The sequence below is a fragment of the Sinohyriopsis cumingii genome, chromosome 9 (genome assembly GCF_028554795.1).
Source record: "Sinohyriopsis cumingii isolate HCF-2022 chromosome 9, ASM2855479v2, whole genome shotgun sequence".
Classification (NCBI taxonomy): domain Eukaryota; kingdom Metazoa; phylum Mollusca; class Bivalvia; order Unionida; family Unionidae; genus Sinohyriopsis; species Sinohyriopsis cumingii.
The window spans coordinates 53,685,196-53,702,158 of record NC_142969.1 but is presented as its reverse complement, the minus strand read 5'-3'; the positions used below and the strand labels follow the sequence as shown (position 1 = coordinate 53,702,158).

The following is a 16,963-nucleotide window of genomic DNA, read 5'->3' as shown; positions in this document are numbered from 1 at the left end:
CGCCTTAATCATTTATGTCGGCAAGCGGCCAGTTCCATCCTGTACTTTATTCAACAATTAGTTGATCTTGCCGCCATGCTTTAATGTCGCGGTCAAATAAAAATAAAACAGGCTTTTGTTTGGTCCTATAAAGTTGGCCTCTTGCGGCGACTTAAATAAAAGCAATGAAATCTGATCGATTCTTGCATTTTCCAAAGTGATCGGTGATTGAAACACGTTTATTGTGCTGTGAAAGTTTCCTTATTAACTTTATTTATATTTACGATTGTAAGAATCATTTTCTTTTAATACCTCATTAGCATGTGTCAATGTATTCAATATTATGCCTTCATTATTGAGGATGTTGACATAAACGGGTAGGACTGTATTATATATTTTAATAAATTTAAATCTTTCGGTCTAACTCAAGTATTATCGTTTCACCCCGTTGTGTTGACCATATTGGACTTTTCTGACTTTTTATTTAACTTTATTAACGCACTATCGAATGACACGCAGTGTTAGACACGGTGCTATAGAAATTCAACTTTATTATTTTTATTATCCGAATCGGTCGTTCCTGCCTTGTCCGACTCCGATTAATCGGAAGTTCATACTATCCGGTGGAATCCGATTTCCGGATCAAAAGTCGGTTATGCCCTAATGCCTTATTGGTTATTCTTATATTATTAACTAAATTGAAAACTTTATATTGGGATATAGGGAAAATATGAATCACTATTGAGTCATAATTTTCTTTTAGTATTCCCAAGAGTAACCCTATCTCATTACAGTGTTCTGGTGTTTTTTTCAAGACACACTAACATGACCCCCATACCAAAGATAATGAATTCCCTGCTCCCTTGAAATTTGAATTAGCACACAAAATTATGTAGTCAATTTGCTTTGAGCATAACAAAACTTGTAACTAATTTTTTAGATTTGGTATAATGGTGTAATGTAATCTTGACAGTGAGTAGCATTGTGCTTCTGTGTTATACACTTTGCTTTTGATTCATGCTGGTGAATTAAATTAAAAAGTTGAATTTTCTGTGGATTCATTGGATGAGTTCTGTATGTACACAGCAAATGGTACAGTGAAACATGGTTGGTCAACTGTATACACATTACTCATGATTATAAATTGAAACTGACTGCAAGCAACATAAATCCTGATTATTTGTTCCATAATATGCCTGGAGATCAAGATCAAAGTTCTACTGATTATTCCTAACAAACTATATATATCCAGATCTGCTGACCTCTAATGTGACACAAGATTGTGGATAGCTTCAGCAGAAAAGAAGGTTATCATTCATAATCTTTCATCTTGTTATTATATCATACTTTTTGAGTGGCATTTCTTGTTGTTTTAATTATTATTATTATTATTATTATTATTATCATTATTTATTTTATAGGTCCTTTTCAGCCCTCCCATGAGATGATGTTGTCATTTTATGGCTATTACAAGCAAGCAACTGAAGGGCCATGTACCATGCCAAAACCAGGATTCTGGGATGTTGTCAGGAAAGCCAAGTGGTAGATAAGCAATACAATAATGCAGTTTTTTTTTATTTTTTCTTTATATGTATGGCACCAAGGTGACAAGACACTTTGTCAAATGCTAAAATTCAAACCAGTATGAAAATGTAAATTTTTTTAGAATAAATTACAGGAAATTGTTCATGGGGTTAATAGATTTATTTTGTTTTAAAAAATTGTGTTTTTTCTTGTCCACTTTAAGCTAATGTTATAATTGTTGAAGGTGGGTTCCAAAATAAGCGATGTCTGCACATATTAATGAGATAATGTTGCATCTGATTGGTTGAGACTATATTTTTCATCTGATTATCTAAGACTATAATTGTCATCTCTTTTTTTGCAACTGGATAAATTGGTTTATATTGTCAATGTTTTTTTGATGACTTTGATTATGAGCTAGAGACTGCACATATTAATTTTCCCTTATATTCAAAAAATGATCTTATTAGGATATAGTAAAATCAACATGATATGGTAACACCAATCTTTAGAAACCAGCCCTTCTGTCAACAAAACTGGGTTTCTCAAGACAGGTCTCCTCATAATAGGTTTGTGCAAGATGACCAGTTTGTATTCTGCAGGTGGTCACACATGACAGTGCATTTATATATTTATGTATTTCACATTGGTAAAATAAAGTAGATCCATACAAATACCCGAGTATTAATCTTCAATGGTAACCTAAAACATGCATCAAAAAAGTTATTTCATGTTATTGTTGATTTCAAAAGATGTAGAAGGCCTAATTTTTTTAATATATTATCATTGGGAAACACGAATGAAAGAAAAGTTAAACCATTATGAAAAATTCCTCATACCAGTTAGGGTGGCCCGAGTGGCCGAGTGGTCTAAAGCACTCACCATTCCTGATCAATGCCATCTCTCCTCTGTCTTCATGTATTTGAGTCTCAGACTCGGCTAAAGTGGGTACATGAGAAAGCTTGCCAGAAGCTTCTCATGGGTCAGTGGTTCTTCCCAGGGTTTCCCAGGGTTCTTCCTCCACCAGCTGTTTTGGCCGCCATTTATAGCCAGTCTTGTGCTGAAAAATGGTGTTAAACCCTAAAACAACAACAACATCATACCAGATAGGGCTGGTCAGCATGGTGCTAGGATAATTTGACTAGGTGGGACATCATGCTACATGTCTTTATCTTACAACCTTTGCAGGGCTGGAAATATTTTGTTTTTCCCACATTCCCACTGGCCCAGTAAAACAAAAATTGCACTTACCCATCAACAAATATAATTTGCCAAGCAAAAAATGCTAATGTCAAAATTTGGAAATTTGTGAGTGCCTTTGTTAAATAAATTTTAAAAGTTTCATTTTGAAGGCACTTATTTAACATCAGTATAAACTGCCACACTGCATACATGATAGCGATATGACTGAAATATTGTTAAAACTATGTTACATATCCAAAACAATCACACACATACCCTTTTTTATTAGAAGATTATTCAAGGGGAATAAATCTGAATGGGATCACTTTATCAGGAATTACTTATTTTAAAAGAAAAAATCAGTATGGTGGAAGGGACATAATATTCACATTCCATCTGAAAATAAGAAATAAGTCATAAGTACATTTAGACCTACAAGTAAAATTAAGACTATAAATTATTTACCTGTATGTTGTACTAGATTAGTAACAGAAGAACAATAGCTGGCTATTGAACCAAGTTAAATAGAATTAGGGCCTTTGGATTATGTGAGGAACAATATCATTATATTCTTTCTCTCATGAGATAATATTTGTATCTGTACTTTTAAAAAAGAGATACATGAGGTAGGTTTCAGTAGATGGACATATATAGGTACAAACTTTAGGCCATAAAAATGTTACAAGACTCAGTAATCTGATTAGAATCTAAAGATAATAGTTGTACCTGTAATATTAAAAAAGAGATACATGAGATAAGTTTCAGAAGGTTGACATGTAGGTACAAACTTTAGGCTATAAAAATGTTACAGGACTCAGTAATATTATTTGAATCTAAAGATAATATTTGTACCTGTAATAATGTGGTCCCGAGTGGCCGAGTGGTCTAAAGCGCTCTCCGTTACGGATCACTGCCATCTCACCTCTCTCTGCGTAGGTTTGAGTCTCGGATTCGGCCAATGTGGGTATGTGAGAAAGCTTACCTCACCATTAATACTGGCTGAAAAATGTCATTAAACCTTACAACAACAACAACAACAACAACAAACTGTAATATTAAAAAAGAGATACATGAGGTAGGTTTCAGTAGGTGGACATGTAGGTACAAACTTTAGGTTATAAAAATGTTACAAGACTAAATAATCTGATTAGAATCTAGATCTCTGGTATAATGGAGAGTAAATAGGTATCGAGACAAGTTCACATTCTACTGATCTTTGCAATTCAGTGTCCACTTATGTAACAAGATAACTGAGTTGGATTTCTGATTTATAACAGAACACTTTTGATGGTGATACAAATACAATATTTAATGATGAATGAGAAAAGAATTATGATTAATACATATGTGTATAAGATCCAAATATTGGACAAATTAACATAATCCACATGAACCTAATAATGCAACAAATGAAAATACAAATAAATGACCTTACACCATACAAGGACAAAGGTGAATGATTCACAGTAATTTCATATGACAAAAGGAATGATATGTTTCAGTCAAATAGTAAAATGATGAAAACAAAGGGGCAGATATTATACAGAATATCTTTACAAACCCAAAACACTGGGTATTACAAACTCCAAAATTAGCCCATGGCTGAAAGATTACATGTATAGAGTTACATGCTCCGACACCAGCACACTTGGCTACCAGTCACACTGGTCAATCAAGCAGTCAGTATTCCAGGTAGTCACCGACCACCATTCAATTCCTTGGTCAGTCAAGCAGTCAGCGCCCACCAATCGGTCAGCAACGCCCAATCATCTGTTACTCGACCAGCAACACTCTTCACTCAGCCTTACAGCTGCTTTGGTTCAGCTTTACAGCTGCTATGGTCAGCTTCTCTGGTTAGCTCTGTAGCTGGTATGATGTCGACTCTGATCAGCTGAAAATACATTTAACACCGTGTACTATGCATGACATGAGCATATACGATAAAACTTAATGATGTAATATATGGTAAGCTATACAGATTACACTATCGGCACAATAATTACAAAACAATAAACTTGTTCAGAAGTGAACCGACCCGTGTCCAGTAAGATTCCTATGGTATTAAATGTTTCTTAAAAATGCAACTTTATATTGCTAATATAAATCTCTTGCTAAGTCACAAACAAGAATAGAAAATACTTGCATTATAGTATGTAAGCCAAAACTACATAGAAAATATACAAAAATAAATGTGTTAGTATACACAAGAAATTAATAAATAATTCACATACCTCTACAGCTGAAGATGTGCAAATCCCTAAGTAGACTGCTCACAGACAAGACGTTCCGTAATGTGAAGATTTAATCTTACGGTGAGGCATTTATACACAGACGATGCAGTCGTACATCATCTGTGTGCTGGAAGTATTCGGTTTTTTCCCATTGAAAGCACATCGCATGTGTGGCATAGAATGAACCAAACTCACTCTTTCAGAATATTGTACAATATACATAAATCACCCTTGGGTATCGTTGTAATTAAAAAAACGAAACCCGAGTACATGTATTTTATAAATGAAGGGATTTATACAATTCCATGACAACTTATTTTTAATACCTTTCAGATAAAGCAGTACATTTTCTTTGGGAAGTTTATTATTATAGAAGATGTTTTTAATTTTAGGTACCATGAAATTGCAATTTGTTTGGTTAATCAAAAGATCAACAAAATATTGTTGCCAGTCAGATATACTCATTGATAAGTAGTTCTTAATTTTAATTAGATTGTCTTATACTTAAACAATGAAATTAATGGGGTTTTTTTTCTTTTAACAACAACTTTTTTGTGAAATAAGGTTACTGTCTGGTACATGTGGAAAATGACCCAGTAGATAGGGAAAGTTTACTTGCATAGCTTGGGTTAGTGTGAAGCTTAAAGTTAATGTGTCTGTCTGGTAAGTCATAGCTAATAGGGCCAGACTCTCTGTATAAACTTTAAACTTTGTGAGCACAAAGCGTGAGTTTAAAACTTTCTTAACTTTAGTTATTTTGAAACTTCACTCAGTAGTTGCAAGCATGCAACTTATAACTACATTTTCCTTTCCATGTGCCAGAATTCCTTGACTTGGATAAACCATCAGTATTTTGTATCAGAGCTTGTGGTATTTGTATTGCTCAACAAGTCTGAAGAATATAGTTGTTGTTATTGTAGAGTTTAACACCATTTTTCAGTACATGATTAGCTATACATTGTGGCCAGTATAAATGGTGGAGGAAGAACCAGGTAAAAACCTCGAAAGAATCACTGACCCACAAGAAGCTACTGGCAGGCTTTCTCACACACCCACATTGGCCGAGCTGAAGAATATAGTGAAAGAGCTTTATATATGAGATTGACAAACAAAGTATATACTCTTCCAATCTATCATAGGCTAACCCATTAGCTAAAACTACAAGCATTTTACAATCAATTTTGGTTGAATGACCTGGCCAGGTTCCCTTCTGGTAGACATTTGAGAGAATTCTTGCTGACATATAACATGCAGGCTTTTAAACTTGATTCCAGAACAAGTACCATAACCACAGATGGTCACAGAACTCTCACAAAGATTTCAAACATGTCTGGGCACATTTGTCACAAAACTTCAACTCCATTTTATTGAAGATTGTACATGATTCCGATGTAGACCACTGTTGGTCCAGGACATGAATCTAATAGGTCGCAGAAGTAGGGACTCTTGGTACAGAGACCTTTCCACAGGCACCAGCCATCCTCCATCTAATGTTAAATGGTAATGAAATAGAAATGATTTGCAGGTACTGATTTTATTTTACAGGGAAGCATGGCACAAGATGGGAAATATGCCAAGAGAGGAGGCCATGTTGAACTATGTTGAAGAATTAAAGAAGGTATGTTACTTTTGAACAAGGTAAGGTTAATCGATGCCTACATCCCCCTACTCCCACCCAGTCAAGTGGTGAATGTATAGGACTCGTACATAGATAAATAGATTGATCGATAGATATATATTGATACACAGACATATAGACACAGATTGATAGGCCATCAGTAATCAGACACTCTCGTTCTTTGACCTTAGAAGACAGATGCTATTCATATCATCTTCATCATATTACCACAAAATTCAGCATTTCACTGGCACAAGTTGAGTCATAAATTGCCACAAAATTGAGCATTTCATTGGCACAAGTTGAGTCAGAAATTACCACAAAATTGTGCATTTCACTGGCACAAGTTGAGTCAGAAATTGCCACAAAATTCAGCATTTCACTGACACAAGTTGAGTCAGAAATTACCACAGAAATCAGCATTTATTTGGCACAAGTTGAGTCAGAAATTGCCACAGAATTGAGCATTTCATTGGCACAAGTTGAGTCAGAAATTGCCACAAAATTGATCATTTAGAAATTACCACAAAAGTTTGCATTTCACTGGCACAAGTTGAATCAGAAATTACCACAGAAATCAGCATTTCATTGGCACAAGTTGAATCAGAACTTACCTTGAAAATCTTTATTTCACTGGTGCAAGTTGAGTCAGAAATTACCAAAGAAATCGGCATTTCACTGGCACAAGTTAAGTCAGAAATTGCCACAAAATTGTGCATTTCACTGGCACAAGTTGAGTCAGAAATTACCACAGAAATCAGCATTTCGTTCTCACAAGTTGAGTCAGAAATTACCACAGAAATCGGCATTTCATTGGCACAAGTTGTCAGAAATTGCCACAAAATTGAGCATTATGCTGGCTCAAGTCGAGTCAAAAATTACCACAGAAATCATCATTTCATTGGTGCAAGTTGAATCAGAAATTACCACAGAAATTGGCATTTCATTGGCACGAGTTGTCAGAAATTACTCAGAAAATCATCATTTCATTGGCACAAGTTGTCAGAAATTACCTCAGAAAATCATCATTTCATTGGCACAAGTTGAGTCAGAAATTACCACAGAAATTGGCATTTCATTGGCACAAGTTGTCAGAAATTACCTCAGAAAATCATCATTTCGTTGGCACAAGTTGGGTCAGAAATTACCACAGAAATCAGCATTTCGTTGGCACAAGTTGAGTCAGCATTTCACTGGCACAAGTTGAGTAAGAAATTACCACAGAAATCGGCATTTCATTGGCACAAGTTGTCAGAAATTGCCACAAAATTGAGCATTTTGCTGGCTCGAGTTGAGTCAGAAATTGCCACAGAAATCATCATTTCATTGGTGCAAGTTGAATCAGAAATTACCACAGAAATAGGCATTTCATTGGCACAAGTTGAGTCAGAAATTACCACAGAAATTGGCATTTCATTGGCACAAGTTGTCAGAAATGACCTCAGAAAATCATCATTTCATTGGCACAAGTTGTCAGAAATTACCACAAAAATCAGCATTTCATTGGCACAAGTTGGGTCAGAAATTACCACAAAAATTAGCATTTCATTGGCACAAGTTGAGTCAGAAATTACCTCAAAAATCATAATTTCATTGGCACAAGTCAGAAATTGATAGTTTAACAAAATTACATACTGGTAAATACCATTATGAATGAAATACCTGTCAGTTTTTTAAAAAGTAAAAATTACCATAATGGCTGGAAATCAAAGGACACAAGAAAATTATTATATTGCATTTTTGGTGTCCAAAAAGTCTAAGAGACACAAAATAAAAAAATAGAGACAAAATAGGTATGGTCGACGCATGTCACATGGCATTGACAAGCTCGTGCAATAACTCTGTCATTAAACTGCTACAAACGATTATGATTGTTTTTTTTTTAATTATTTTGCATGTGGATATTTTCTGATTTCTCCAACATGAAATTAAATGGAGGTAAATAAAGACTTCATACTTAACAGATCGGTTAAAATTTACCCTGGAGACCATGCTGTACTAAAATGTACAGTACTGACACAGTGCAAATCATGCTTAGCATCACTTATATCCTTGTTTATTCTCCAAAATATTAGATGCAGATTTGTTTTATTCGTTGTTTTTACCAAATCACATTCTTACAGATTACATTTCGGCTTGACATACATACCAGTATCAATTTCATTTACTTTGATCAACATGCTCTTAAGTTTTACTATTTTCCACTGATATAAGCGATCCTACAAACTGAGGTAATCTTTTGACAAGGTAAACACGTTTACTAATATAAGGCACATAAACAGCATATATTCAAATAACTTACTTGTTCTTGAAAGAAAGATCATAATAAAGGCTAGAATTCTGAATATAGATCGACTAAGATCATCATTGATCTATTTTTGTTTTGTGTTTTGGCTGAACAGAATGTAATTTTCCACACACTGGAATCTGGAAAGCTGGTTGTTTTGGCAACTCCTTTGTTTATGATTGGTGGATTTGTCTTTTGGTTTCCAACAGCAGTCCAGGCAAGTTAATCATTTAAACCCTAAAACTGGCTTGGGTTAAGAGGGAATTTTGTCTGCCGTCTATGTCAGTACTTTGGTGTGTAATTGCTGTGTACTCCATAATTTTAGCACAGCCAATGTGGATATGTGAGAAACCTCGCCAGTAGCTTCTTGTGATTGGTGGTTCTTTCTGGGGTTTTACCATGTTCTTCCTCCACCGTTTATATTGGCCGCCATGTATAGCCTATCTTGTGCTGAAAAATGGCATTAATTCCCTATAGCAACGACAACAACAACATATTAGCACAATTGCCGTAGTTTGTTTACATCAAAGCAAACTGCTGTTGAGTTTTACAGTATTAGTTATTTTCACAGGACTATTTCTGAAATTTCTTTATTTTATTTTATTATTTAAGTTTAGAGCAATGTTGCTTTTAATTCAAATCCAAGAGATAAACTTCATTCAATGCAAGTTAAAACTTTCAGTGTACATGTTTTGGCATCATTATGCAAATATGCTCACTAAATGTGAGTGTTGAAGCAAACAGTGTTGTTGTTTGTGTTGTCAGAATGGGATCACATTTAAATAAGTCTAGTGTTTATGCTTTCAAGGCAAAATAAATGCATAATTCCTGGTGCATTGATACAAGTTCTAATGCAGTATTGCTTAAACAAGCAATATATAACTTGAGTCAAAGGGCCCCGAGTGGTCTAAAGCACTCACCATTCCAGATCACTGCCATCTCACCTGTCTGCATGGGTTCGAGTCCAAGGCTCGGCTAGCGTGGGTACGTGGGAAAGCCTGCCAGTAGCTTCTCGTGGGTCGGTGGGTTTTCCAGGGTTCTTCCTCCACCAGTTATACTGGCCACCATGTATAGCCTATCTTGTGCTGAAAAACCCTAGAACAACAACAACAATTTGAGTCAAAAGGGAGATATTACCGTTAGAGTGACCCATGAATGATCTTTTCATCATCCATTCATATTATACACAAATCTGAATTATTTAGTTAGAAATGAGAAAACAGGAAAATTAAATAAATTGAAACAAATATTAACTTATAACATTTCCATGATGTTATTCCGGATGATGTTCCCTTCACAACCATGAATTTTTTTTTTGGTGTTGTTACAATCAATATTTTTAAATAGATGGATCAGTAGGAAGCAATGTCAAAGGTGTCCCAAGACTTATATTACACGGAAAAATTGATATAATTTTCTGTCCCAGCATGGAGAGGTCATACAAAAATTACTTTTCAAAATAATTTAGGGTGTCCCAAGACTGATAATGTCCCCCAAGACTTAGTGTTCCAAGATTTACTGTAATTACAGTATGCATATCTATGCATCCATTTTATGAAAGCAGGTTCAAGTCAACGAGAATATTTGTGTCATGAAAAGCTGCATTCACATTTTTCTAGATGTTAAATTCAGTAGACTTGTTCTAAATATGAGTCATCACATTAAAAGCATGACCATTTGTTTTTTTACGTCTATGTTGTCATTGCAGTTTTTATTTTTCTTCTTAGCTCTACTCTTCATATGGTCATAGACCAGAAAAGCTCATGGGATGACTGCCCTTTGATTATCTGATGTCAGCCTGTCGGTTAGCACAAGTTTTTTTATCACTTTTCTGAACATACTATTTAGGGTTGCCATGAAATTTTACACGCACGTTCATCCCATGGTCTAGTTGTACATAATTCAGATGGTGCTCCTCAGACACCCAACATGGTCACCAGAGCAGACATCTTAAAGGTCTTATTATCAATACTCACCTGAATGAATGGTCATAAAACCTGGGTCATAAACGGAAATAGTGTCAATCTGATGTCCAGTGCCCATATTGACAATCTGATGTCCAGTGCCTATAGTGTCAATCTGATGTCCAGTGCCCATATTGACAATCTGATGTCCAGTGCCCATAGTGTCAGTCTGATGTCCAGTGCCCATATTGACAATCTGGTTATTGTTATTCATGATCAAAACATACTGACATCGGCTATTCACCAGATGTCTTCCTAATGTGTTGAGTTGGTCTTAGATAAAAACTATTCGAATCTGATATCCATAACGGCAGCCATGCCAGCCACGTTGAAAATTTTATAATGAAACCTCCTACATGGAAAGTCACATCAACAGTGGGTTTTCCCTGGAAGACTTGTTATGATGTCTAGTTAGTCTCAAGTAGAAATGGTGTTGATCTTATATTCAATATGGCTGCCACAGTGGCTAACTTGAAAATTTTGTTGCTCAAGAATATTGCATATAGTTTCTACACTCGCCATTTACAAAGAAGGAATGATCTTATCTTGAATTCCTAGAAATTCTCTTCAGACAGTAGATCATCAGCCCCACATAAAAGGACTCTTGTTTAATTTCTTGTCTAAGCTTAATCTGTGATTTTTAAATATACTGTAGTTATGAGTCTTTTCTTTGGCATGACACATTACTACTGTGAGTTGTTTGTTTTTTTATTTCAAAAAACAATTCTATTTCAGTTATTTGTTGACTTTTTTCTTTAATAAAAATTGTAACCTTCAATTCATACTTGCAAAATTCGTTTTTCTGATCTGTTAGAATAACGAGTGGATGAATATATCGTTAAGGTAATATATTAAAAATTTAACATGGGATTGTGTTTGAATTTGATTTTGTTAATCGGCATTTAGTGATACTTAATAAAAAATTCATGAAACTTGGTCAGTTTTTTTTCCATTGCAGACTGTCAAAATTTTCTCTGCAAAATGGGCTGAAATGAACAAATCTTCGGGAAACAATGGGGTAATTTTCCTAGTGACTACAATGTGATATTCCACTGACACACTGTGCTTTATTTTAATTGATGACATGAGAATATTTCTGATTACTTTTAATGCAAGACAGTTATACTTTTTGTCCAAAACTATCCTTTCTTTGAGGACATTCTAATACTTCATTCATCTGTAATTTTCACTTTTTCCTCCCATTAATACTTTGATATGTTTGTGTAGTAGGGAGCTGCAACCATCAGTTCAAGAACTTTGCCCACTTCACCCTCACCCCCTCTACCAACCCTAAGTGCCATTGTAGGCAAAATATCAGCACCTTTATCCAAGAAAAATATTACCAGTATTTGTAATAGTTACAGTAGTCATTCTTTAAAAAAAGGATTTTAATTCCATTTGATAAAACAAGTCAAATGTAAAATAACAAGTACATGTCAGAACCTTATACAACATGTGTATATATATCTAGTTGATAATCAAGAACTGCATTCAGTTTAGTTGATGATCAAGGAACTGCTTTCAGTCTATCCGATGATCAGGGAACTGCTTTCAGTCTATTCTATGATCAGGGAACTGCTTTCAGTCTAGTTGATGATCAAGGTACTGCTTTCAGTATATTTGATGATCAAGACACTGCTTTCAGTCTATTCAATGATCAAGGAACTGCTTTCAGTCTATTCTATGATCAGGGAACTGCTTTCAGTCTATCCGATGATCAAGGAACTGCTTTCAGTCTATTTGATGATCAAGGAACTGCTTTCAGTCTATTCTATGATCAGGGAACTGCTTTCAGTCTAGTTGATGATCAAGGTACTGCTTTCAGTATATTTGATGATCAAAGTACTGTTTTCAGTCTATTCGATGATCAAGGAACTGCTTTCAGTCTATTCTATGATCAGGGAACTGCTTTCATTCTAGTTGATGATCAAGGTACTGCTTTCAGTATATTTAATGATCAAGACACTGCTTTCAGTCAATTCAATGATCAAGGAACTGCTTTCAGTCTATTCTATGATCAGGGAACTGCTTTTAGTCTAGTTGATGATCAAGGTACTGCTTTCAGTATATTTGATGATCAAGCAATTGCTTTCAGTCTATTCTATGATCAGGGAACTGCTTTCAGTCTAGTTGATGATCAAGGTACTGCTTTTCAGTATATTTGATGATCAAGACACTGCTTTCAGTCTATTCGATGATCAAGGAACTGCTTTCAGTCTATTCTATGATCAGGGAACTGCTTTCAGTCTAGTTGATGATCAAGGTACTGCTTTTCAGTATATTTGATGATCAAGACACTGCTTTCAGTCTATTCGATGATCAAGGAACTGCTTTCAGTCTATTCTATGATGAGGGAACTGCTTTCAGTCTAGTTGATGATCAAGGTACTGCTTTCAGTATATTTGATGATCAACGTACTGCTTTCAGTATATTTGATGATCAAGGTTCTGCTTTTAGTCTATTCGATGATCAAGGAACTGCTTTCATTCTATTCTATGATGAGGGAACTGCTTTCAGTCTAGTTGATGATCAGGGTACTGCTTTCAGTATATTTAATGATCAGGACACTGCTTTCAGTCAATTCAATGATCAAGGAACTGCTTTCAGTCTATTCTATGATCAGGGAACTGCTTTCAGTCTAGTTGATGATCAAGGTACTGCTTTCAGTATATTTAATGATCAAGACACTGCTTTCAGTCAATTCAATGATCAAGGAACTGCTTTCAGTCTATTCTATGATCAGGGAACTGCTTTCAGTCTAGTTGATGATCAAGGTACTGCTTTCAGTATATTTAATGATCAAGACACTGCTTTCAGTCAATTCAATGATCAAGGAACTGCTTTCAGTCTAGTTGATGATCAAGGTACTGCTTTCAGTATATTTGATGATCAAAGTACTGTTTTCAGTCTATTCGATGATCAAGGAACTGCTTTCAGTCTATTCTATGATCAGGGAACTGCTTTCATTCTAGTTGATGATCAAGGTACTGCTTTCAGTATATTTAATGATCAAGACACTGCTTTCAGTCAATTCAATGATCAAGGAACTGCTTTCAGTCTATTCTATGATCAGGGAACTGCTTTTAGTCTAGTTCATGATCAAGGTACTGCTTTCAGTATATTTGATGATCAAGCAATTGCTTTCAGTCTATTCTATGATCAGGGAACTGCTTTCAGTCTAGTTGATGATCAAGGTACTGCTTTTCAGTATATTTGATGATCAAGACACTGCTTTCAGTCTATTCGATGATCAAGGAACTGCTTTCAGTCTATTCTATGATCAGGGAACTGCTTTCAGTCTAGTTGATGATCAAGGTACTGCTTTTCAGTATATTTGATGATCAAGACACTGCTTTCAGTCTATTCGATGATCAAGGAACTGCTTTCAGTCTATTCTATGATGAGGGAACTGCTTTCAGTCTAGTTGATGATCAAGGTACTGCTTTCAGTATATTTGATGATCAACGTACTGCTTTCAGTATATTTGATGATCAAGGTTCTGCTTTTAGTCTATTCGATGATCAAGGAACTGCTTTCATTCTATTCTATGATGAGGGAACTGCTTTCAGTCTAGTTGATGATCAGGGTACTGCTTTCAGTATATTTAATGATCAGGACACTGCTTTCAGTCAATTCAATGATCAAGGAACTGCTTTCAGTCTATTCTATGATCAGGGAACTGCTTTCAGTCTAGTTGATGATCAAGGTACTGCTTTCAGTATATTTAATGATCAAGACACTGCTTTCAGTCAATTCAATGATCAAGGAACTGCTTTCAGTCTATTCTATGATCAGGGAACTGCTTTCAGTCTAGTTGATGATCAAGGTACTGCTTTCAGTATATTTAATGATCAAGACACTGCTTTCAGTCAATTCAATGATCAAGGAACTGCTTTCAGTCTATTCTATGATCAGGGAACTGCTTTCAGTCTAGTTGATGATCAGGGTACTGCTCTCAGTCTAGTTGATTATCTAGGAACTACTTTCAGTCTATTTGATGATCCAGGAACTGCTTTCAGTCTATTCGATGATCAGGGAACTGCTTTCAGTCTATTTGATGATCAAGAAACTGCTTTCAGTCTATTCGATGATCAGAAAACTGTTTTCAGTCTATTCAATGATCAAGATACTATACTGCTTTCAGTCTAGTTGATAATCAAGGAACTGCTTTCAGTCTGGTTGATAATCAGGGTTCTTACGGTCTTTGAAGGTCTTTGACAGTTTGGGAAAAATATGGTAGCATTTTCAAGGCTTTGAAAGTTGGGAAAATTGAGCAGATTACCCTGAGGTCTTTAAAAGTCTTTGATTTCTTTCCATAATCACATAAGACTTTCCAAGGTTGTTAAATTTGGATGTTGTCGAGTTTTCCTGGTTTCTTTCTTTTGATTAATTATAGTTTGAATTTCATCTTCAAACAATATTATAGTATTTTGCATTTGTTGTTTTCTCATGTAACATAACTTGTAAATAAAATGTTAGCAAAAATAGGTCTTGGAAATCTATGTTTGTGGTGTTAGAAAATTTGGGAAAAACATTTGAATTGATCAGTCAGTTTTCTGTATGAACCCTGATAAGCATTAAATCTAGTTGATAATCAAGGAACTGCTTTCAGTCTGGTTGATAATCAAGGAACTGCTTTCAGTCTAGTTGTTAATCAAGGAACTAGTTTCAGTCTATTCGATGATCAAGGAACTGCTTGCAGTCTAGTTGATAATCAAGGAACTGCTTTCAATCTGGTTGATAATCAAGGAACTGCTTTCAGTCTAGTTGATAATCAAGGAACTGGTTTCAGTCTATTCGATGATCAAGGAACTGCTTGCATTCTAGTTGATAATTAAGCAACTGCTTTTAATTTAGTCTTAAAGTAGTTTGGAGCAAATTCACGCTCCTACAAATTTAAAATAAATGCATTGTTGTCATGCGTGCTTTAAAAATAATTGCTATCAAAATAATTGCTACTCATATTTGCAGATGTCACCATGGAAAGTAATTATTTTCAAAATCCAAATAGGAGTCTGTTGAATGCAGTGATTTTTGTAGTTAATGTAATTACAAAAACTGACATTTTTTTCCATCTATCTTGTTTGTACAAAACTGATCAGTGAATTTATAAGTTTAGTTTGAAGAAACTACACATATTCTCACATGCACTTAATTGCTATGGATACAAGGTACTGGAGAGACTGAAAATTACGAAAATTCGGTGGGGTGCTGCTGCAGGTACACACTTAACTCTTCTGGATACAAGGTACTTGAGGGGGGCCCCCGAGTGGCCTAGTGGTCTAAAGTGCCCAAGGTTCTGGATCACTTCCAACTCACCTCTGCATGGGTTCGAATCTCGGGTTTGGCCTATGTTGGTATGTGAGAAAGCTTGCCAGTAGCTTCTCATGGGTTGGTGGTCCTTTCCAGGGTTTTCCCGGGTACTTCCTCCACCATTAATACTGGCTGCCATGTATAGCCTATCTTGTGCTGAAAAAAACTCACCAAAACAACAACAACAACAAGGTTGAAAACAACCAAATTCAGTGGGATGCTGCTGCAGGTACACACTTAACTGTTCTGGCTGCAGGGTAATGGATAGATTGAAAACAACCAAAGTCAGTGAGATGCTGCTGATGGAACACACTTACCTATGTAAAATAGGATCTTTAGTCTGAGATCACATTTAATTATATTGCACATTAAAATATGACACCTAGTCTGACATCATGCTTATTATATCACACATCAAAAATGTGAAACGAAGATGTGGTTGACACAACATACTGATGAAATCATGTGTTAAATTTAGTTTTATGCATTCAACAGGATCCTATGCGCATTATATAAGTTACCTATATCAGCAATTGCCTATAATATAGAAAATGAAGATTTCCTGACAACTGTTAGTTTAATATGGCATATAACATCTTCATTGTCAATCAATCAGTCATGTAGCCATTACTGCATATCCTCAGTTAGAAGTAGATCCCAGCTGCAAACAACATAGACTCTGGTCTCCCATCATATAATGAGCCAGCAGATCAGGGTATATATTGTTTGTTCTACTGATTACTCTCAACAAACTGCATTGACCCTGATCTGCTATGATCACATTATGTGATGGCAGATCTGAGTCTGTGCAGTTTGCAGTTGGACGCAACTTATAAGCAATATGTTAGCAGTTTTCAGTCATTGG

General features: G+C 35.3%; 1 protein-coding gene across 3 annotated transcripts in view; it reads left to right on the top strand.

The window, feature by feature from the left end:
- LOC149791830 (uncharacterized) overlaps window positions 1-16,963 on the top strand; it is a 65,010-nt gene that overhangs the window by 3,409 nt on the left and 44,638 nt on the right. The window contains exons 2-4 of one of the 3 annotated variants that reach the window (XM_089970339.1): window positions 1,401-1,521; window positions 6,462-6,534; window positions 11,744-11,803. In XM_089970339.1, coding sequence (XP_089826465.1) covers window positions 1,401-1,521; window positions 6,462-6,534; window positions 11,744-11,803 — 254 coding nt within the window. Of the gene's footprint in view, window positions 1-1,400; window positions 1,522-6,461; window positions 6,535-10,572; window positions 10,626-11,743; window positions 11,804-16,963 lie in introns of those variants that run through there. The other 2 variants (XM_089970340.1, XM_089970341.1) reach the window with 2 other exon arrangements.